General features: G+C 33.6%; 1 protein-coding gene across 1 annotated transcript; it reads right to left on the reverse strand.

Annotated features, from left to right (window-relative positions):
• Window positions 1-1,666: 1,666 nt before the first annotated feature.
• LOC100369989 (uncharacterized) lies at window positions 1,667-24,266 on the reverse strand. Its single transcript, XM_085496517.1, has 17 exons — window positions 24,165-24,266; window positions 19,714-19,897; window positions 18,664-18,926; window positions 17,502-17,622; window positions 17,056-17,380; window positions 15,167-15,302; window positions 14,608-14,779; window positions 13,893-14,129; window positions 13,010-13,136; window positions 12,139-12,276; window positions 11,556-11,751; window positions 10,828-11,082; window positions 9,554-9,790; window positions 8,599-8,759; window positions 8,111-8,192; window positions 4,400-4,552; window positions 1,667-3,430 (listed from the first exon to the last, which is right to left on the reverse strand). The coding sequence occupies exons 1-17, from the start codon at window positions 24,223-24,225 to the stop codon at window positions 3,189-3,191; spliced, it is 3,090 nt and encodes a 1,029-aa protein (XP_085352643.1). The 5' UTR covers window positions 24,226-24,266; the 3' UTR covers window positions 1,667-3,188.
• Between the last annotated feature and the right edge of the window lie 1,578 nt (window positions 24,267-25,844).

Raw genomic sequence — 25,844 nt, forward strand, 5'->3', positions numbered from 1 at the left:
TTCTGTTCATTGTCATTGTGTTTCTTGGCCTCACTCTCTTTTATCAAACACACAGACAAGAAACACCATCGAAGAACAGATTAACAGAAATGATTGAAAAGAATCTGCATAACAATTTTTATACCGTGTCCTTGAAGAACCTGGAAGGAGGAGTTCACCAATCAGAAACCAGGACGTAATTATTGGTTTAGTGCTGATTTAACGACTGCAAATTAATTACATAGCGTAAATTTAAGCAAAACCGTAGTTATGAAAACTACCGATGTTTTTCTTCCACTCAAATATAACGCTAGCTAGGCTTAGAATTGTGTGTTTGTCTTCAAATTAAAACGGTCGGGTGAGTGGTATACCACGTGATCTTCGACTCTGTCAATTTGGGAAGAATGAAGTGAAAGATGAGTTAAAGTTCACACTAATCTGTTTTCATCTGTGCAAGCTAAATGTATGCATATATTACTATTACTGATAACATACTTAGCATATTACTACAAACCAGTAAAAGACACAATACTATACTTGGGGGTAAATATCATCTATTATGAAGTTTCGAGTACGTAAAAATGTCCTGGGTGACAACTCGCCATATTTAATTCAAAATCACCTGTATTTATAATTTTATAACAAATCTGTACCAAAGCTCGATGGCTTTATGTAATAAAGTTTGCAATAAAAATAATAAAATTGTTTCTAACCATCAATAAAACACGATTAGTAGATTGATACGCAGTACCCTTATCATACTACTAGTATTATTAGAATTTCCATCAAGTTATAGGGTCACGCAGCGGAAGGCCCTTTCTTTGGAATAAAGAAAAACTTTACAGTGGCTGATATAATTGCAAAATTAAATTGTACTTTTTATGGGTGATTTTATATGTTATTTCCTATAAAAATATGTGTCATTCCTCGAAATTTTCTACGGTTCCCATCACGTGGCTGATTTCAACGACTACCAACTGGGCATGAATTGCTTTTCAGTGGGCTTAGTTACTTATGTTTTACTGGTTTCTGAGCTTGAGTCGACAACTGCATACTGTATTAACAATGTGTGATCAACAGTGCGCCTACATATTAATTACCTGCATCTTAAATATGTCCAGAAAGATCACAGTCTCTTGTAACGCAAAATTAAAAACTCTTATAAAACCCAGTCATTATAAACTTACAGTAAAAGGAAAACAAAAACATTTCAATAAAGCAAAACAATGTATTTATGTGGCCATGTTTTATATTTTCTAAGCCAAATAACCAAGAATATCAATTTTCGGGGGGGGGGGCGGACATCCGAGCATTTTCACCACACGGCAACCTTCACGGTGAAAACAAAGGCGAAAACAAAGGTCGAAAACTCTCAGAAAATGGTACTTTGGGATGGTTGATGTGACTCCCCTAAACAGTGTAACAGGATTACCCCTGCATGTGTAACGCATATAAATGTGATTGTTCAGGATTACTTCAAAGTTGAGTTCCTGTTGTTTTCTCGAACTTTCACCGGCTTTTCACTCGGCGTTCCACGTTCCCCAGCAGCGCGCGCAGAGCCCATAGAAATACGTGGTACAGTGGTGCGCGTCTTAGCAACGTCTTGTGACGCAGCTCCGCGCCGAGAATAGCCGAGTTAGAAGAGATGTAAAGTGTACCCACAATTAGATGATTAATATGTCTGATGTAATATAGGTGAATATTGATTTATTTAGGTCCCATATAACTGAACATATAAAATTATATCTGGGTATAGCGCTTTGTTTATTTATACAAATTTTGCACCATTCATATTAAAGGGCCGCGTACTGTTCGATATGGGACTCATAGCGACGTATACAACGCGTGTAAAATACATTGTTTATTTACATGAAATTCGAACACGCGCTGCGCGACGACCACCGCGCTTTAAGTGAAAAAAACAAAACAAAAAACATCAAAATCGTTATTGTTCCACTAGTAAATGTGCTTACATAAATTATAGAGATATTTCTATGGTTAATATTTTAGTGACATTTTAATGATTCAGTGTACAAACTTTGGTTGAGAAGAATTTCTATTCGAGATGCAGTAATCAATTCTGTGAAAAGACAATTAAACAAAATTATTGTATTTTTATGGAGCAATGATTTACACCACATATTAAAAAAAAAAAAACACAAGTGAAGAAAAGCACTGATCAATATTTTGGATTTAAAACGAGTTCAGTAGCAAGAAATCAAAATAACAGTATCATGTGCGTTGAAGACATAACAGCAAGACTGGCAAAGTCTTCACTTCTTTCTGGTTATTTGTTGAAGTGATCTGTTGAAATCCTATATGACCAACCAAGAATATCTATCTTTATTCAATTAGAAGCGCCCTCAGTAACTGGTTTTCATACAAATACAAAGCAGATGGATCAGGGATTTTATATTTGATCACACCATATATGTTCACTTTTATATTAGTTTGGTAAGATGAAAGAAGTCTAGATTTAGTTTTGAGAGGTAGCCTACACAGAAAATAATCTTAAACTGAACAAGAATTACAAACTCAGTGAGTAAATTAAAATAAACACACTGTGAAATTTTTTTTACATCATTTCCAATAACTTGAAATTGAACAAAGTATTAGGAAACATAACTTGTGTTGTTAATGATATTAACACATTGATTATATTAAAGATTGTTAATCTGGGTTTAAATTTCGCTCATTTACTATTTCATATTCAGTGGGTTTTAAATTCATGGTGTTATCATTTAGATAATGTGTTCAATGCTAAATTTTACATATTCACTGGGTTTCAATTTAGCGCATTTTCCAGTCAGCGAAATAAGCAAAATTAAAACCCAGTGAATAATTAATCCTTATATAGTATATAATATCAACTCACTGGGCCACAAAAAAAACAAATTACCTTGGAGCCTTTGTAAAGTTCAAGCCCTGTCCATGTATATTGGTTTTTAAACCAAATCCATGCATTCAAATATATGATATATTTTTGAAATTTTTGGAAACACAGACATTTCTTTTCATGTGTGTGAAAACTGACACGCTATAATTAAAGATTACAAGCTGTGCAGGACACTTCTGAAAAAGTAAGTAAAATGTTTCAAGGAAATCAAATCTCATTATTGTTTATCAAAGCAAAGTAAAAATGTCACCAGAATAATTATAGTATAGTTCTAATCGTACTGAAAAACCAGATGGGGAGCAGATTACTAAGTCTAACTGAGTGGGTTGTAACTACGATGTGAAGTACACGTTTTACAGATGCATTGTTCGTGCACCTCGATTGGTTTATATTGAATCCAAGCAGTGTCTTTGTCTTTACACAAGAATTCATGGTTGGCATAACGCATTTTAACCGGTTCACAAGTCTCGGGACACTGCAGTAGTGGTTCTTGTGATTCGCATCCAGCCAAGTATGCTGATGGGTTGCGTACCAGTACAGGGGTTGGTTTACAGTCTGTAAAGAGGACATATATATAAGAAATGTATCAGTGTTCTCCCAATCTATTTATTTTTGTAGTTGTGAGAATGTACATACTGCATAACAATTGCATATTAGTTGTAATTATTAACATACTAACTCAATTAATCGGCAAAGGCAAAGTGGAAATGAGCATTGTTGTGGTACCGCCATGATTTTCGTATTTGTTGTTGACATACAAGTCATTGTCACTTTCTATTATTTTGTGTCTTTCCAATTAAGCATAATGATATGCATCAGAAAACCACTCCCATCATACTAAGCACGATTTAAATTGATTCTGTTTTGTCCCAGAAACTGATTCAGACAAATTTAAATAATCGTTTTTTTTGGGCCCAAATAACTAGCAGTCAACATGTTGTAGTTAATAAAAAGGCTGAATAAATATAGACATGGTTCTTCTAAGGTTTGAATTCCACAAAATCAGTCACAGAGTTTCCAGAAATAGGTAAGAACAAACTATCAAGCAGCCTCTCGGCTGAGAATTGGAGATATCATCACAAAATAAACAAATCTGCGAGAGTTCAACCTGTAAAACCTACATTAAGTATATGTAAAATATCAAAGCAATCAGACTTGAGAAGTCAAAAATATCACTTTTTACCAAAAATGACAATAATATTCATCAAAATTAGTGAATTAAAGATATCATCACAAAAAGAACATAGCTGAGAGAGGTCTTCCTAAGGTACATATATACCATGTATTAAAGCAATCAGACTTGTAGTTTTCAAGAAGTCAAAAAGGTAAAACGTTGATGTGGATGCTGATGTACAACAACAACAAACAATTACTCATATGATAACAAATGATCATGAGTAAATGTGGATTTCAATTATATCGAAGAAATAGTTGATGATGAAATTTGTTGTTTCTGTGTTTTTGGAAAAAAAAAAGGCCCAAAGTGAGTTGTACTTTGAACAAAAGCGGTTATATTATACGTACCACACTTGACGCATCGTCGCTCATCCCTGTCAGGCTCACCACAACTTCTTTCTCGGTATTGTAGACCAACACCACAGTAATCGGCAGAGCAGTGAGACCACGGCCCCCATAACATATCCTTCTTTTCGCAATTCTCAGCAATATCAACAATATCTGTTGAGAGACAAACAATTGAAAAAAAAGGAAAATTGACAAATCAAATGCTGCTTTAGATGATGTCACTGTAAACCATTTGAATTAATTCAGAGACGCAATTTTGAATCCGGATTCAAGTATCGTGAAATTTTGTTGCAGTCAAAATCCCTAATTTTTTTTCTCTATATAACCCTCTGGAAATATGATTTACTCCTTAGTATGCTTTATTCAACAAAGTTCCACATTCATGCCTCCTCAACTTTTGTCTCTGGATGGATTTGACAGAAATACATACACTAATGGTAAACATTTATTCGCACACTACTAGTAGCTTCGCAGTGAGTGGCTTTCGCGATAAGTGGGTTTTATATCTGATGGGTTTCGCGTGGAGTGGGGCTTTGTCCCAGTAACTGGTCTTTTCATCCTTGTTGAGAATTAAAGTTTTATGTTTCTTTAATAACTGGTGCTATTCTGGGAATACCATCCTGGCAGGAGTTCCAAAATAAGACTCATGCTCTGATAATGCCTCTAGTTTCAAAGCCCAATAAGCATTATCATTATGGTCTTATTGGTGTTGCAAAGGATAGTTCAATATTGTTTATTGAAATTAATAATTCCCATAACCGTTTTCCAATATATAGACAAATTGTAGTACGTAACAAACTGTATAACTCAGTCTCAACAATGAAATAAAGGAATGTATATATATATTTACATTATTACTAATGCATTGCAATACAACTAATTCAAATTAAAAGAAATTACAATATAAAATATTCTATCAGTAATACTTCTCAAGGGCGTATTTCGCGGTCAGTGTTATTTACGAAATATTTGTTTATAGGTTTATAAACTTGCTTGGCAATACCCACCCCAATTAGATATAATGTGTACATATTTTAATAAATAAAACTGAAATATTAATTATTTCATATTTTATTATATAACCTGCACAAAAGTAATCAATATTGTTCCTTGCTAAAATGATGTGTAACTTCATACGAGAATCCTGATAAAGTTCACAACTGGCGATTTAGCAATATATGAATTGTCAACTTCCTGTGAATTTGATTACCTAACGTTTTTAGGTTTATGCGCTACAAATTACAGAACACGTACCTAAACGGCCGCCCCCCAGCAAATAATTAAGCCAAGGCGGTTTCGATATCGATAAAGAAACTCTCCGTTTTCACACAACCTGGGAAGTTTGAATTACTAAATGAAGTACGGGACGACGAAGCTGAAATATCCAAGAACCAACACATACCAAAAATCTCTAAGTGAATATTCGTGGTGTATTTTAAGTCTAACCAGATCGGAAGTGCACAAAAGTAATCAATATTTGTCCTTGCTAGAATGATGTGTAACTTCATACGGGAATCCTGATAAAGTTCACAACTGGCGATTTACAGGATATTAAAAAAAAGTCAGCAAATGTCAGTTGCCCATGCCATGACAGCTGGCCACATAACCAAAACAATCTGTCAGCCTTCGCCGCCCACAGCATCGATATGATTTTACATTGCATAGAAATGAACACTAAATGCAGCTATCCTGGCCAGAAATCAAATCATCAATCTTCATGAGTGATGTAACTGGTATTTCCACCTATTTGCTTAGTGGTCCGTAAGTGAATGTTGTCGAGAGTTCGAGAGTGTGTTTTAACGTACAGCGACGTGAGCATTATTGCTACAATTTTGGGCTTGAACATGTTCTATATTCACCCAAAACAACAAAGAACCTAAAACAAAAGTAATCGTCCGATCTAAATGATCTGCGTCTATGAAAATCAAGTCTTATCTCCCTTGCGTTTCCGATCGAGGTCGGGCCAATCTACCATGATTGTTTGCTTATCATCAATTCAACCAAGCTGTTAGATTCCTGGACACGCAGTGATCAGTGAGGCCTCAAATGACACTCACCTTCATGAATTTAGGACGTGAATTCAGTTTTATTACAGACAAGCTGGGGAACAAACTTTCGTGTTGTAATTCTCTCTGGTAAGAGAATAGTCAACGATAAATAAACATGGCGACAATAATGCAACATTTTATTTCCAGTTTTCGGGCCCAGGAGATTTAACCTTATGGTAGTGAAATATGTTGTATTTTTTTAACCTACTTGAGTGACTCTAAAACGCAATTTAGTGCACATGAATTTCCCAACAAAGGTTTAAATGTTTTAGTTGCCTCTGGTGTGGCACTGGTGTGGAAACTGTCGAATAATATGACGACAACCTTCAAACGCATTGTTATGCTAAGTTGATTCCCAGCATGTTTGTTGACACAGATTTTTTTAATGTTCTTGGCGATAGGTACGTGAATTTGAACCAAAATGTTATCGGCAAGACTCAGTATGCGACAGTGACAGCCACTGAAACGTTATTGAAGGCAAATGAACACGTCAGGCAAAAAAAACTGTTTCGAGTTTTGACGCTTGAGGGGAATGGAAATCAGTTGATTTGAGGGTGTCACAATAAGGGACGACGTCAAAAGATAAAAAAACATAATTCTTTTAGTTTTTTCCCAAAACCTCCCACTGAAACTTAATTGATAAATATTGATCATGGCGTCAGACTACATTAACCATTAAATACAAATTGATAATCGAACAGTAGTATGGCATAGCAGTTGGTTGTAATAATGAAGCGGAATATATGCATGCGCAAACTACTTTTCAGGGTTCTGCGCATGCTCTAGTTCCAAGACCAGAAATTGACCTCATTTGACGCACATATTTACACTCGGACCAAACCATTTTCTTGTCTTGGATGTTTTTTTTTTCATTTTCTGTTATTTTTTTGACTTCATTAAACAATAAAACCGTTTTTGTAGGATGGAAACTTTTTGAGGTCAAACCCAACCCACCCCCACCCCCAAACTAAAGCAAATAAGTTTTTTATCCGACATCGATCTTTTGACGTCGTCCCTAAGCAAGGGAGCAAATCGTTTTTATGCTACGAAAAAATGCAGACCTTGAACGTATTTTTTGTACTTTAGTACTAAGTCATTTTTGTTTGATTACCTAAGGTTTTTAGGTTCATGTGCTGCAAGTTACAGAGCACATACCAAAGCGGCCGTCTCTCGACAAATAATGAAGCAAAGGAATTTTCGATGTCAAAATCGCGAAACTCACCCTTTTTACACAAACTGGGAAGTTCGAATTACTAAACAAAGTACAGGACGACGAAGCTTAGATATCCAAGAACCAACACATACCAAAAATTTATCTCAAAAGTGAATATTCGTGGTGTATTTTACCTCTAACCGGACCGGAAGTGAGAATTTGTTAGTACTCGAAATATCCAGACATATTTTAGTATAAGGTAAAGGTAGTAACCATGTGCACAAAATTACAGTGTAAATGAATAGGTAATTTACAATTTTGAGAAAAGCATTTACCAGGCACAAAAACTTCACTACTGTAAAATAATTTAATTTAGCTTCAATTAGTTTCCAGTGAAAAAATTATTTGAGTGTTTTGTATGGAGTTTATTTTTTACTAATTATTGATTAGTTGAATGTAAAAAATTGGAAAAAAGTTATTTTCACTGAATCTTATTTCAAAAGCCTGTACCTTGAACTGCTTCTTCTGACTCCACACACGTGATGTCAACAATGGTAGTAGACTGGTCCAGCTCACCATTATCACTCATAATCTAGAAAAAACAAAACAAACTAATAATCTACTATTATCTACTTATATAGTTGTAGGATTGTATGTAAATTTGATATGCAAATTACTTCCATACATGGATTTGTCAAAACCACAACACACATGTCCTTATATGGTCACATTAATACTGATTGATCAGAATTCATCATGTGATTATTATATACAGGGATATGGATATCTCTCTTCAAAACTGTCAAAATTATAACACAGTTAATACGGAACCGATATGTATTAAAAGTCAAGTCGTATCTGTTATCTGTTGGTAAATCAGTTAGCAACAATGTTGCCTTAATAATTTAGAGACTTTTTTCAAGTTTCAATTTGAAATTTACACCAAAGTAGCAAAATATCAAGCAACTGTCTGCATTCCAATAAACAATCAAGAGTACCTGCACTGTTATTTGGTCGATAGGGGATGACTGGTAATCCTCACGACACTCTGGAGTCTCATACAGAATCACATCATGAATAAAACCTCTGACAAGAGATATTGAAGAACGAATGATAATCTGTTTGTTGTCTCTCTCCATTATCTCCATCATATCATCACCTGAAAGAAAAATTACAAGTCTTCTCTTTATTTATTCCTACGTTAATAAATTTAAGCTAAAGCAAATGACACTAGAATACATGTAAATATATGCCAAGTAAAGTTTGTCAATCAAAGGCAGTAGCTCATCTCCAAACTCTGTTCAACACCTCAACTGGCCCAGTCATGACAATTTTATATATTTTTTTTCTTAAATCATGGTTCGATGCAAAATTACCACGACTGGTTGATTCTGCAGCATATCCATTGCTATTACTAATTCATGATATGCTGAGACGTTTTGGAACCCAGAAGTGGAATACTTCTTCATTTGAGTAAAAGATTCTACGTGGCAGGCCATGCATGCATTATAGTTATGTAGAACAAGTCGGATCAAAAACTGCCTTCTTATTGGTTGCCAGCTTACAAGTCATGCTACTCATTAGCATATTTATCACCTCAAAAACATAGTGACAACTATAGAGGGCGCAGCAGAATAGACCAGTCAAGGTAATTTGGCGTCAATGCGGAAGAATTTACAAACTCTAAAGGAATTATCATATAAAACAATAAAACTGCCACGACTGGGCCAGTCTAGTCAGCACCCAACAAAATGTATCAAGCTGTTAATATAACTATTCAGACAATTTTCACTGAACACACTTAGACATACATATTATGCAGAACCTGTCCAAAGATTTACTGCAAACTGTCATTTATATACTTTATATGCATATAAATCAAGACACATTTTCAGATTAGCAAAAGTAAATAAACAAGAATGCATTTGAAATACAAATCAACCAATAACTCACTCAGTTCAACGTGGTGAATGCTTCTACTCAGGTGTAGTTCTCCCATTCTAGTGTAGATACGAACAGTCACAGCATCCTTCTCCTGAAATCGTGCTATTATCTTGACCATATCCATATGTTTTATCTGTCGCTCATCAGCACATATACGGCGTGGTACACTCAGCAATGGCAGTGTTGGCATGTATCCATTCTTCACAACCACGTCTTGGTTTACTATTTTCTTTGGCACAATATCACCTGAATGAAACTTTGAATTGTTAGCCCAACATAAACCAATGATATTTAATTGGGAACTTATATGTACCGATACTGCAGGATTATTTAGTGTTACTGCCCTCTAGTGACAGTAAGCGAAATTCCTTTGTCTTTCCATAATAACTTTTTTATTACACAACTTAAAGGGGCACCTTCCAGTTAAGATTAATTTTACAACAAATTTACTTTCTGGATTAAAATAACAATGGATAACAAAAGATAGATTAACATTGTAAACAACATAAGCAATAGTGTCCCATGATTCTTTAACCATCTGTGGGTTTAGTAAGGTAAAAAAATGAATACAAAAGACAAATAAAATAAGACACACTAAAATTAAAATACACTGAAATTCAACATAGAAAGATATACAAATTAGAAAATCTCTGAAAAATTGATTAAACAGCAGCAAGTTTCTCCCAGACCACAGTTACATACATGTATTCATCTTTTAGAAAATTGTATTTTTTAAATAATATGACAAAGCCATATTATTTCCCATTATTTTCACAAAGCTTTCCATTCTGGACAAGTCATTAATTTTTATTTTAAAATACTTCAAGACATGTTTTCTCTCTACTTCATAGAAATTGCAATCTAAGATGAAATGCATTTCATCTTCAATTTGATCTGAATGGGGTTTTTGGTTTACTCTTCCTTCCCAATTCAATTTCAAGGTTGTGGTCACTGAGCCTGAACTTTGCTAACACTCTACGTTGGCTGAAGTTTTTCATTTCATTTAGATAGTTTTCTAATTCAAACTTTTGTTTAAATATACTATATGTTCTAAGTTTGTTCCCCTCTTTTTTATTTAATTGTTTTCTCAATGATTGAATAAATTCATTTGATAGCTTTGTTTTTACAACATAGTGCATGAATTTTGTTGAGATCAATGTTCATTTTTATTCAACTGTATTTTTAAACTTTTAAATAATATACAAATACCAAGTGAATCTATTTAATATTCTGAACAATAGTATAATCTACATGTAATAAAGAAGGTGAAGTAAAAAACATACCATACATCAGCTTGGCTGCCGTTGTTGTTACTCCATACTCTATCTCGACTTTAGTCCTACCCCAGAAGTCCTTCAGTGGAGTGAATCTTGTTGACTCTAGTGCTTGTAGAACTAAAGTTGCTGGACCAGCAATGCACATCTTGGTTGGGATTGATTCATGAACTGCCATGTGATCAGAGTAAATACGCAGACTGTCTGGTACACGTGGTATTGACACTAAACCAAACTCAGATCTCAACTTGACATGAAGAATGCCTATCAAATTGAAAAGAAGAAAAATAACAAAAATTGAAACCAAGTTAATTTGACATATAATTACCACCATTACAAGTTACCGGTACACAAGATTATCTATCTGTTTGAACTTGTTCATACAGGATATACGTGTATCAAGTTTACAATAAGACATTTGTTCCTATCTTCTTTTAAATGCACAGAAATTGCACACCAGACTTTACACCCCTCAGATTTAATGCCATATCCCAACTAGCACTGGCTCAGAGAGAATGGGATGGGGGTTGGATGAATCGTCATCAAAGAATTCAAAGTCACAGATTTTATTTTTTCCAAATTGCGCATACATTCAAACAGCAATGCAAAAGCATTATCGTACTATGAATACAATGACTATATATACTGATTTTAATAGCCGTTATTTTTACGTTACTCATGGAATTGATAAAAACATAAAATTATTAACAGTTTTGGGGGAAAAAAACATGACATACCATTCACATCTTCAGGAGGTATTGATGATCTAATATGTAAATCTTGAATTTGTCCTTGTCTGGTTTCCACTAATTCAGTATTAATTCTGAAATCAGGATAGTTATGATCAGTCTCCACACATTTGGGATGTGTCTTGTAAACCCATAGAGTCAAGATGTCTGCTAGCCGTTCAGATTTGTCCTTGTACAATTCAATCTACACAAAAAGGATAATATATTTGGAAATTGTTATCCTAAGTATTTCAAATAGCAATATATCCATAATAAATAAAAGGTTTGTCACATCCATTTCTTGTAAAGTAGAAGTTGTACTACCATAAAATCTGTATTAGAAGCTGCATTCCCAATAAAAGCCACACCCATTCTTTTTGAACAATTGAGAACCAAAAGTTCATGATTCCTCATATGTGTAGATGGCTCTAATAGAAGCTGCATCCCTTCTGTTGCATTGTACCATTTCAATAGAAGTTGCGGCTTCTAATACAGATTTTACAGTAATAGTGCAATTCAAGTATGCATGTGTTAATAACAAACAGCAAATATCAGAGCAAAGCTGAGACAGGAAAACGGCACTAAATCTCACCTCTACAGTAACCTTACAGATATCAAGATTACCATGTGGGAAGTGAACTTCAATATTTTGTATTCTTTCATTGCAGACATCCAAGTCATCACAGTCAAAAGTAGGTGTACCAGTCTCAGAGTTTTCAACCCAGGCATCCTAATATAATAAACCAATGTGATTTCAATAATTATGTTCATAATCCAATAATATGATCTCAAATATTAAAGGGCAGAGGTCGTTGTACCGTGCCTTATTCATTAAATGGGACCGACAGCAACATATGCAATGTGGGTAAAATACAATGACTGTAGCATTTCAACTTTTGTCACTTTTTACAAAATTAATGTTTTTCTATAATTTTTCAAAAGTTGCTGTTGAGACATATACTCCAGTAGATCATGGACAATTATTATTATTAAATTACAGAAAAATAGGCAAGTTAAAAGTTACCCAAAAAAATTATATATGCAAATAAACTTTGATTGTAAAGCCAAATTGGCTAAAATCTGGGTGATGGATGTATTTGGCTTGGTTGGGTTTGTGTATTGATTCAACTAACAATGATTTACACCATATGCTAATAGCTCACTACCAAATATAAATACACATGGTCAAGGTGAAATTTTTGAAAACTGAATTGCATCAAAAAGAGGTATGGGTAATAATGTTATGTGATTTGGTATATATGTGGCACAACCAAAATCACCCATTCATAATCATAATATAAACACACTATTAATATTTGCATAATATTTCACAAATCTCTTTCACAATGACAAGTCTTTAACTGGTACATATCATTTCAAAATCACAGAACTGAAATAAATTTCTTAAATAAATAACCAATATTTCATTACATTTTGTCATATAATATTCTGAATACACATACCACATCTTCCAAAATCCTCATGTTAAATCTCAGACGTAGATCTGTTGACTGAAGTGCCCTTATATACAGACTGTTAATGTTGACAACTTGTCTAGTTTCACTCTCTGGACAGTATGTAAAGTGATTTCTAGGTAAATAAGAAAATAGTGAAACAATGAAAACCTTGCCATGATTGCCAGCTCATAAAAAGTATGATGAAAAATGGTTTTTTTCTGAAACACCCAGATAGACCTCATTCGCAGAAGGCCGTTGCCAACTCATTGAAAGTGAGAGGGCCACAAGACTTTTTTTTGCCCTAAAATAATTTCTAGACATTTCACCCACTGCTCACCTGACTATGGTATTTGGCAACAGTGGTGTGAAGGCAGTAGAAAATAGAACACTATTTTGGAAAATAAAAAAAAGTCTTCATATCTATCTCACTCACTCCTGGCAAGATTTCAGCGACCATATACATCATTATCAACTAATTTTTCACTAATAAACATTTCAATGAAATTTCTGATGATTGTACTTTCATAACCACTTGAATGCCAAAATCATCTTTTGTTGATGAAGACATGTAGCAAATGGGGGAAATTATGCTCAGTATGCATGTATAACATTCAAAACTATTTGTGTACCGATTTGTACTACAATTTAATCAGGACTGGATTTCATCACAACATATCAAATATCAAGTTTCTCCCTTGTCCACCCAGTGATTATTCAGATATTGGTAGAACAATATTTGGTACATTGACAAATCCATACAAACAGAGAAAACATCAGTGTGACGTTGATTTCCCATTTGTTTCCCTGCACACAAGAGAAAAAAATACAGACAAAAAGTTGGACCGACATTTTTGCGAGAAAAATCAAGGTGTTCAAAGAATAACCATACGTTGTAATGAGACTTTTTGGTGAAGATCTGGACTCCACGTGAATATACGCAGACCATTCATCTCTCTGTTCTGGCTGTTCTTCTGTAGGCTGACAACCGGATGGTGTGACCTCTGTGACCTCAACTTGTAGATGTGTTGTCCAATCAGAGCAGACGTCATCCATCCAATAAGGTGACCAGATACGTGGCCACCAGTACCAGGTCTTGGATGGGAATGGGTACCAGAAACGAGGATACCTGTCAGAAGAAAACAAGCAGTTTATTACATGTGGTTCCAATTTATTGACATTGTAATCTGCAGATTTGAAAAAAACAAATTGAAAATGCATGTACATCTGTTTAGAGAAATCACCAAAAAAAAAAATCCTCAAACAAATTGTGACATGATCTAGTCATCCTGGATTTTGGTGAACTCTTCACCATGGCAAATTATTCTCAGATTTGTGCTACTTTTTCCAAAGATGCCCCAGAAAATGAAACAGTCATTCATAAACAGTTCATCACCCACAAAAATGTCTATTTCACAGTATCATAATTAAATTTGAGCAAATTGTTATTTTCTTCTGTGAAGAACATTGAAGAGGTACATGTAATACCCACCATGATTAAAAGTATTATTTCAGCCTTAATGGAAAACAAGCCATGCACACATTGCTGAATGTCAATCAGCAACTAAAAACCTATCATTCCTGTTTAAAAAAAATCTAAATCCTACCATTGTGGCCAAATAACAGGAAACCTCTCATCCTCACTCAGTACTTCATCCCATTCTGATGGTTTCATCCAGCTATCTTCTGGGAAATTCCAATTAGGTGGAGATGGCCATTTAGCACACCAAGGTACGTACACCATAGAGGAAAGCACCTCATTGATGCCCCATGGAGTACCTACAGAGTAAGGCCATTCGTTTAAGCAAAATGATTACCCGTTAGCCATTTTGGGTTTGACGATGACAGAAATGCATGTGCGATTGTCCAATATGATGTCTGATGTATTGGTGAAGTTTGAACTTGATCAGCCAAAGCATGCATGGGTGAGATATGACTAAACAAATGGACACATTCATGGACGCACACACAGAGGTCAACCCATAAGTCCCTGTTTTCAAATTTTGTTCAAATGGGGACTAATAAAGAAACTATTAGAATTAGCTCTATTAGAAATGCTCGCATAAATGCATAATTAAATAATTTGGTATTAATAGATCAATGATAATTTAATGTACTTTAAACACCACATTTATTTGAGTTTATATAAGAGAGGAATATTCTAACCTATAAATTCCAATGTTTTTTTGCCATTGTTGGTGTCTCTGTCATCTCTCGGTTGATAGAAATCATAGAATTGGTCGTCACGATTCAGTTCTCGTCTTTCATGTTCATTCAGGCTCATATTACGAACTTTTCTGTCCTGGAAAAAAAAATCGCTGTATGATGTTGTTATACAGTTACTGCAAGTCTCAGAAGTATTGGGGTAGCCAATTAGCCAACTCACTAGCGAATTGGCTAACTGCGAATTGGCTAACAGTTGGTTTTCAAATTTTGATAGACTGACTTGTGGCCACGTCCAATCTGGGCGAATTTAAAATAATACATTAGAGAACATACAATGATTTTGTGTAGTGGAATATAAATGAGCGATTTTGTAAACCGAACAAAGGATGGACTAGCTGTTTGACATGGATACACTGCAGAACAACTAAATTATAACGACTTGCTGGAATTTTCCCTAAGTGAAACCGCCTCATCTCAGCTACATTATGAACATAGTTGAACTCTGGTGACCTTGCCCTTTGTTATATAATATAATTCCCTTTATCATAGTTTGTTTCAATATAAATATGCATTGTCATAAATAATTTTGAATACAAACAAGTTTTGGGGTTGAAACAACAGTGGGGAATCAGTCTACCGAATGTCTTTAAAAGGTGTAAATATCTTACAAAAACATGGGTGCCTTATTTGTTTAATTATTTTAAGGGACATAATTTCCAGCTTCATTCAAAGTAATTCAGATATTTTAGTATAAAAACAAATGCCTCATTGCAGAAAAAAAGTGCTGCATTTAGACGTGAATAGATTCATAAAACATGCAAGATAACAGAAAATCTTAGCTGGCTTTTGTCCAAGTATTTTGTACAGGTGTCTGTCGAAAATTAATGATTCACTGAGACAAATATGAACTGCCTCATTGTGTGACTACTGTATTTTATGAAAAGTAAAAAAAAAAACCCTCTATGAATAGCTATCATTTTGCAAGCTCTGCTTTGTATGCAAATCAACTTAAATAGTTAGTTGGTGTCCAGTGGAGAGAGAAGATCTTCAAACACTGCAATCTTTGTTTTTGAAGTGCGTTTTTAAACTAGTATTATAAAAACTCTATCATTCTGTTCTAATGGTTGAAACATATTCCTGTGAGTTTTCATTTGTCGAATGAACTGTTTGTCAATTACAGAATACATATATTTTAGTACAATTTTCTTTTCAAAATGTGCATGCATGTATTTTCTATTAGCTTCAGATCTTGATCAAAGTTTGGCACCCAGTTCATAGGAGTGCTTATATTGATTTTCTGACATCTTGTTTTCTGTAAAGATTTTATTGGTAGGTTTGCAAGTGTGTATCAGACTGTGCAAAAAATCTCTCCATGAGATGGTTTTGAAACCCAGTATAGTATTCCCATGGGATTTGGGGGATACATTACCAAGGATATTATTACAAGATAAATGATTTGCTTCATTGAACACATACAACAATGCATATTTCCACTGAGATCAGTGACCTTTGATGTGTATCACCAGTGATCAGTCAAGTAGAAACAGTCAAAATATTTTATCAGATTTTCTCAATTTGAGCATGATATTTTAATACAGGACATCTGTTGTTCAAGTTCAATGAAGTTTGTTATGCACACAATAACAATTATTAACGATGACAACGACAACGCAGGACAAAATATTTCTCCTAATATACCTTTCCCTTCCATCTTTGTTGGTACGGGTAAGGTAAAAACGATGAAAAAGACGGTCGTCACACTTTCAGGAGCTAATAAACGACAGCCTTACAATTAGATGACGAAAGTGGTCTACAATCTTGTAATGAAATGTTCGCTTGCTGGGATTTTCCACGTATGTAATGGCTTAACATTTAGAATATATGGTTACCTTGGGAACAAAGACAACATCTGGATGCTGCTGCTCCACGAAGAGTCTGCCACCATCATCAATGGTGGCTCGCACACGATAGGTTCCTATGCTATCACTATCAGTGATGCGTAAACCTTTGAATCTGATTGGTCGACCCTGACTTGTCTCCAAGGTGACGGACTCAGAGTTGTCATCAAAGCTTATAATTGGTGGGTCATTCCTTGGTAGAACTGTGATGTGTAATTGTTTAGTGGTCTTTGCCTGTTGTAAATATGGCTGCTGTCTTTCGTAGCTGACGGCATGCACATCAATACAGACACTTGGCTCTGGGTTTTTGCCTGGACTGAATGATAAATAGAAAAATAACCATCGAACCATGGCCTGATTACAGCCATACAAAGCCATATCAGATGTTAACTTCAAAGAAATTGATATGTACATCAATAAGGAGAAGTAAAACAAACCTTAGTTTAAGATTTTTCAAGAGTTCCGGTTCTATTCTGTGTAGATCACTAGTGGTGAGTGGGACATTATTATTTAGAAACTGCCAATCAGTGGGTAACCTGAGATCACAAGTACATCTACCTGTATTCAAAATAACAATACCGGTACATAGTATATCATAGAAGATTAGTGGATCTAACTGAACTGAAATTAATATTTATTCCATTCCATTCCATTAGATGGTATACCTAATAACTTAACAATCATAAAGACGTAATGATTTTGTTCAAATTTTGTAATTAGCTTGCCTATATATGGTTTGCTGTTATATAAACATTCCTGTTGGGTGGGACTCACCATGTCGGGGCGAGATGCAAATCATAGGTGTGTTTGTTGATTAAGTTTAGATTATTCGTATTCCTATTATATCATACATTGTATTTGACCTATGACGTTATTACCACGATCAGTGATTGGTTTAAAACCGATCTATCACAACTTGAGTTTTGTGTCATGTGACACTTGAGGTCCTCGTGCCATTGTTATCGTTATTATTATTTTTACGTTTGTTGTTGTTTCAAGCCGTTGTTGATGTTTCCTTTTCAAAGTTCAATAAATGTCAATCCTGACATGAGACTTTCCGACTTCGTGAATTGTTCCGACCTATAGAGTACAGTGGCTATACTTCGAGCCAAATCACAGCCACACACCATGTGTACATGCTCAGTGATGACAATATTTTATTACGATTATTTCTTGTAGATTTATCTTATTTTAACAAAATTTACTAATGTTTAATTCCCTAATGTCATATACATTAATAATAAATAAAACTTGACATTGTCTTCCCAATATTAAAACTTGCCAACTTTTCAAAAATCTCAGGGGAAGACTATTAAACAATAATATTAAAACTAGCAAATTTGTAGAATAACAAAATATAAATTAGCTAATTTGCATATTGTTAAAAACATTCAGTTTTGCCAGCTTTTTAATTAATGTTAATTAATTATTCATGCAATAAAGTTACATTCATACGTTTTACAGAAATAATATTCTCTCAAATAAAATGCAGTTTTATATTACACAGGATGCAAGAAATGGCAAAATGCATTCAAATGTTGTTGCAGCTGCATTGTGCATATTCATATTTGTTTTAAGATTTGAAAACACGCCACGTACCCATTATCTCATCACATCTGAGTTCCTCACCACAATCACAGAAGGATATGAGGAGTGATTCAGACCCGTCCTTGTCAAAGATATCGGCATCGATTTTCACCGGCAAGATCTCATCATCGTATCCCAGAAGTGGTTTGACCTCCAACAGCGGTGGATCGGCTTGTGACCGCATACTAATTATCACTTTACTTGGTTCACTCGTCTCCTTCTCATCTTGAACGGTATAGTAAAACACCTCAATTCCAGAGTAGTGTTCAGTCGGACTATATATAAATACAGGTAACGGTATGTTAACACATTGAAGTGTAATTGATAACAAGCATTTCGTCAGAAATTCTACCAAAATCACAGCACTCAGAAGATACACAGCTCGTTGACAAGAAGTAGTGCAATACAAACACTTATATCATAGAAAGTGAGTATGCTGTGTATTAGTTATTAATAATAATAACTTGATTGTATCTTGTAGAAATACATGTTTTTATCAGTATATAGCAACAAATAATGACGTTTTAAATCAAATTTTTTAATCAAATTTGTAAGAACTATAGCCAATTGGAAGTCATGTACAGACTGTCCAAAATTAACAAAAACCTTTTGAAAAAAATGTTGGTTAAAGCCCCCAAATTGTTTTTAGCATTAAACTAAGACAAAAACAATAAAAAAAAGAAAAGATTGATTGATGTATGTACACATTTTAACTCACAGGAACGAAACATTGTTACCATGACAACCAAAAGGGCATTCATGTTATACTATTATAGAGGAGGCGCATACCTGTAACAATAACATCATTAATAATTGCATTTGTGATATAGATATGCACATAATAGGTACTAATGGTTTCACTGAGCATCAAAATCAAAATCTGCCCCTGTAATACATTTACTGAACAGTGAATAGCAATTAAAAAGTTGTTTTGTACAAATTGATGATTGAGACATTAAGAAAGAAAGTAGCATGTCACTATAAATATATATATATATATCTATAGATGTGTTTATCATCATTTATAGAAGACAGTTGCTACAGTCAAGTACGCTGACTTACTTGAACATGAACAACCCGGTCTGAGAATCCAGATCGATCCGAGCATCACTGCTGTCGATGATCTTAAAGTGGAGACTTTCACTCAACTCTTCGCCCTCACGGGGACAAGCTGTCAGTTTACCAAACAGTACATGGTCCTCATGGCTTTTGTAGTTCAAGTCTAAAGCCGTCAACTTTTTGCTCTCTGAAATATGAAAAGAAAATTTTAATGTTAAATCTAAATTTATTCATAAAACCTTATCTGTAATATATGTATGGTTTTTTTATGTGTCTTTTTTATTCGTCAGCAGCAAATTAGAGAAAAACAACTTGTACTGCTTCTGACGCCTATTTTAGAACAATTTTATTTAATAACTTTGTGTAGATCTCTTTTGACAAAGAAAGCAACCATGTTTATAGAGCACTATTTACTTCATTCCAAGAGACAGATTTGCCTCTTGGAATGAGTTAACAGAATCTTAATTTAGCTGAAGTGTCGACTATCTCCCTATGAGAATGTACTTTCTGTTAAATTAGCTATATCTTGAATTAGCGAAATTACAGATTAGCTAAATTAGCAAAAATAACATGCTAGCTAAAATAACATGTTTTACAGTAATTTAATCACTTGCTTTTTCAAGATATCAACTTCAGTGACTTAACAATATACAGGAAATAACAGTGACATTAAATCTTAAAGTCATTCGCAGACATTCAACCTATAATATGAGAGTAAACAACTTTTGTAATAATGTTATTCTTATACAACTTTCTATAAATATTAAATTAAAAATTTATCAGAGGCACACAGGTAAAAATTGTTCCATACATAGTATCTGTCTGAACTCAGTCTGAAAACTAGGAATCAATTACACTGAATCTGTTTATTTACATGTTATTTTATGCAAGAAAAGACACCTGTTTGTAGACACTTGCAAACGTTTGATTTTGCAGGCAGAAATGAGCAAGGTTATCAAATTTAAAACAATCTGCAATAAAACTTCTTTCCCGCTCACTTATTTGCCATTTAGTATCTCAAGAAATGTAAGTTGGTCTTGATACTAAATGTAATCGTATCACAAGTCATGTGACCATCATACAATGACTTGCAAACCCTTATCTTAAAAATCATTAATACAGCTTCAAAAAGACTAGCTGCTGCCATCAAACCGTGAAAAAAAGACCAATAATAGTAACAGTGTCAATCATGCAATCAGGGCAGTCATTGATCTGTACTATTACCAACTGTATAATGACATACACTCAATGCATGACTGAAGAGATCAGTGTACTTTGATAACATATGACAGGTTCTTAAGTGGCTTATCATATGAGGTGACACACACACACCTGATGTTAATGATTATCAGGGGCCGGCATATATATATCAAACTGAAAAAGCAGTAGGCTTGAAATGGCTAATGAATGTTCTAGAATTTCCATGAGCTAATATAGGTTGTAACCGAACAATTCAGAATATGCAACAAATTGGTTACTGTAAAATACTTTATTTTAACTGGAATTAATTTTCACTGAGAAGACTTTTCGGATGTTTTGTGTAGAATTTATTTTCACTGATTTTTGATGAGTTGAATGTAAAATATAGAAAAAAACTTAAGGTATATTCGCTGGATTTTATTTTCACTGAATTGTTCCTTCAGTGAAAATAGCGTAAATTAATTCTAAACATAGATAAAGTATTTTACAGTACTTAATTATGCTAATCATATTAACAATGACAATTTGATTAGCTACATTAAAACCTTCCCCATTCGCAACAGTGGGGTAAAAATTTGAAAAATTGCTTGTTAAATCACTGATGCTTTGTGCTGATGGTTGATATGATGTAGGTAACCATCACGGAAACATGATGCAACTTTTATGTACCAGGTATATGACTATCAACATTAAGACAACAAATTCAAAAATGGGGTCTGTTGTTTTGAAATCCCCTAAAATTTGAAGAATTTATAATACTGACCCATTCACTGAGATTTTAAAATGTATGGAAAAATTAGGAATATTTTTTTTTAAATTTCTTCTGAAATTTTCTTGTAACCACATTATCACTATCATGACATCTGAACTATACAGTGTTTTCCCTTTCCATAAGAGTCAATTAATTATTAATCTTAACATGTGAAGTTGCTCAAATTATGACATTTGATTAGACAGAGAAAAGTTACATGATTTAAACTTCTCATAATATTTTAGTATTACGATTAATGCACTGTAACATCATATTTAAAGCATTTAATGACATTCGTGAGGAAATGCGAAAAAAAAAATTGCAAAAACAAAAGATGTTGTGACTTAGTATAAATTTGGAACCTAGTGGTATTTTCATGAAATTTGTAAAAATAAAGCGACATACAGTACTATAAAATACTTTATTTTAGCTGTATTTAATTTTTGCTGAATAGACTTTTTTTGGTCTTTTGTATGGAATTGATTTTCACTGATTTTTGATAAGTTTAATGTATAATATTGGGAAAAAGGTATATTCGCTGGATTTTATTTTCACTGAATCATTCCTTCAGTGAAAAAAGCAAAAATTAATTCCAAGCGAAAATAAAGTACTCCACTGTATATTAAAATGACCAAAATGTATAGAGAATTTGTTCACTAAAAATACATAAACAAATTTGTAAGTAGGATTATATTGATTCTTTCTTCTAATCTTGTTAACATTTCCTTAACAAATAAACTGAACACACAACTTATTGTTGAACACAACAATCAAATAATCAGGTTATTGCCTTTGATAAGTCAAGTTATAAAGGTAAAAACACAGATACAAGCAACAGTGGTCTTTTCTTCAATGTAATATCTCTTGGGATTTCAATGTGATTTTTAATATTCAACATGTTTGAATATTTTAAGACAAGTTGCAACACATACATACAAAATACAAGAAAATATTAAGTATGTTTTTTCGAGGAGTGAATTATGAAATAAAATTTTATATAAGCTACACATTACAGGTAGTAGGAGATATATTATATCCAGTTTTCAAAAACTGAGTTATGGCTTGGAGTTGACAGTCAACTACAATTTCTTTGTAACTTATAAACGATAAAATAAAATTTATTCATAGATTCGAAAACAAAAACAAATTTACATCACAGCATACGAAGAGAATAGCTGTTCAATATATTTGATACAGTATGGTTTTGAAAACATTGTACCGGTAAAAGAGTGATAGTTCAACTGTGGATTGTTTTGCACACCAAGAAGCCTTACATAAAAGCACCAAGAGATGTTTATCTTGGACATAATATTCAATTTCCTTTTAGTTTTTTTAATGCACTTGCCAGTCCTTGTACTCTCTAATATCTTTGGTCAAGGTAACTTGCCCTGATAAAAAGGAACAATTCAAGGTGACTGGTATAACCACAAGAATCTGAAAACATTTCTCCATTTGCATTTAAAAAACAAGGTCAACATTTCTCGTTTAACTCAAGATCCACTGGTGGAAAAATATTTTTAAAAGTAGTAATACATTTATTACAATTTGTAAAATCATAGACTTTACAATAGAGTATAGGCTATGGTACAATAAGTCTCAAATGTTCAGCAATTAATTAAGTACAAACATTTTACTAGAGTAAAAAAAAACAACAGATTTATGATTTAAGTTCTATTTGATAAATTGAATTTATTTAAAATGATATGTACCCCTTGGTAATGTTTCAAAGAAAACAGATCCTACAAAAATATGCTAATTAATGGGGCTATGTTGAGTAAATGGTTATAAACTACATTTTGAGGTGCATGAAGTTTCAGCAAAAAAAAACAAGGAAAATATACGAGATTGCTAATTTAATTTTCAAGCTAAAAGGCATTCAATGGGTTTGAAGAAAGTTGATGGAGAATAATTACACTATACAAAATAGTAATGCTAATTATATTTAATTATATTTAATTATAGATCAGTTTTAGCAGAGTTCAATCAATCTTTGGATATCTATGTTTTGATAAGAAGCGATACAAAAAAGAATGTAATTTTAATATTCAACTGAAATCAATATCAAAACACAGTAGCCATGTTGTCACATTGACAGAAATCAACAAAATGTCAAGATGGCAGCACATATACCACTATCTTATGCTAGCAAAAATTATATACTGTGTGATATACATTGTAACTGTTTGAGACTAGACAAAAATATTAGTATGTTGCGGCCTATACTCAGTAACATTTGTGTTTTTACACGTTTTGATCAAAATCTATTAAAAATCTGGCCACTTTTTTGAAAGGTAGCAAAAGTACTGCTTACAGGGCTTTATGCTTCACATTATTTACACTGTAAGTTACCAAGTGGCCAAAAGTGACCAGATTTGTTTGTAGATTTTGATCAAATCTTGTAGCCTTCATCCTGACAAAATTACTGGATTTTATAAAAATATATGATATGAAACAGCATTCATTTGGGATGTCAAGAAATGCATCAAATACAATATGTACTTACGAGAACATGTCTGTGCCGAGACAACTACCAACGACAACACAAGCAACACGAACGGCTTCATCTTTGAAGCAAGTAGGGAGTAAGTATGAAAACTGACGACCCTTGAACAACTCCCTTATAACCAAACCATTGTATGCTAATTAGATTACTGTCAACATTGATAGGATGATTGTGGTGCCACACTGGAAGTACTTGAGGCTGTCTGTCACTTTGCCAGATTAGATAAAAAAAGGGTCAATAAGATGAGACCATGTGACACATGATGGACATAAATACAACACGAGTCAGTGCATGGGATGTTATTTATTGTACACAGATGCATTCTGGGTAATAGCAATAGTACAGTAATTTGTATAGTAGAGTCAATACAAAGCTATTTACAAGAATGTGCCTGATTGGCTACCCAATCCTAATACCTAACACTCGGACCAATCAGAGAGCACCTGCATTCAAATGGTCTTTATATGAAGATTGGGTTTTTGTGACATAATATTTGTTCGGAAAATAATGAGATGGTATCAAATGAGTTTGACTTGAAAAGAAAAATTGTTTATAAAAAGAATGCTAATCATTATTTTGGTCACTTAAAGAGCGTCAATCATCGTCCAGCACAAGTTTGAATTTCATGTAAACAAACAACAAATAAGAAACAAACAAATCTATGTTTATCTCCAAATCTTGCATATGCAGTGTGATGACCACACATCCTAACAAAGCAATCAAATCAAATATCTCCTCGTTGGTGTTACCAGTACATCTAAGCAAATTCGATACTAGGAAACTTTAATATACTCCAAAAAATTGTCAAATTAATTATATTTTTTATAGCCAAATGTATAATATTAGGAAAACATGATGATGACATTTTACAGTGCACCCAGTGATGTCACTTTGTAATCACGTATCTAATTGCCTTGGCTTGTTGCCCATCACAGGTGTATTCAACTATTATTTGTTATTGTTCCAATAAAATGAAAAATGAAGTCACTTGCAGTTATACAAGATCTCGAAGTGGACAGAAAATCACTTATTATTTAGATTTTCAGCTAATAGTGACTATGTTATAAAGCTCAAAGTACAAAATGAATGAAAAAATAATTTTATATTTTTCTCCCTAATTTTTTACCGACATACATTAGCCCTCTATTTCTTTAGTGGCTGTCTTCCAGATTATAGATTCACAGGTTCTTAATCTTTTCACCTAGACTGGCCCAGCCGTGGCAGTTTTATAATTTTTCTAAATCATGGTTTGACGTGAAATTACCATGACTGGGCAATTCTGCAGCATATCCATTTCTATTAATTATTCATAATATGCAGTGACATTATGGAACCCAGAAGTAGAACACTTTCAAAAGAGGAAAGTACGTACATGCTACTCATTTAATAGCATATTTATCAACACAAAAACGTGGTGACAAGTTGACAACTAACGAGGGTGCTGCAGGAATAGACCAGTCGTAATATCGCATCAATGCAGAAGATTCTACAAACTTGTTCTACAGGATTTAGTAAATAAAACAATAAAATTACAAAGACTGGGCCAGTCTACTTTTCACCACCAGTTTCAACACTTTTCATCACAAATTCACAAAATAGTCCTGTTCATATTCTGCACTTTTCATCAGAAGATTTGGACAAAAATAGCCAAATATTTTTAGTAAAAAATGAAAATTGACT

Source organism: Saccoglossus kowalevskii, chromosome 3 (genome assembly GCF_978046115.1).
Source record: "Saccoglossus kowalevskii chromosome 3, keSacKowa6.1, whole genome shotgun sequence".
NCBI lineage: Eukaryota > Metazoa > Hemichordata > Enteropneusta > Harrimaniidae > Saccoglossus > Saccoglossus kowalevskii.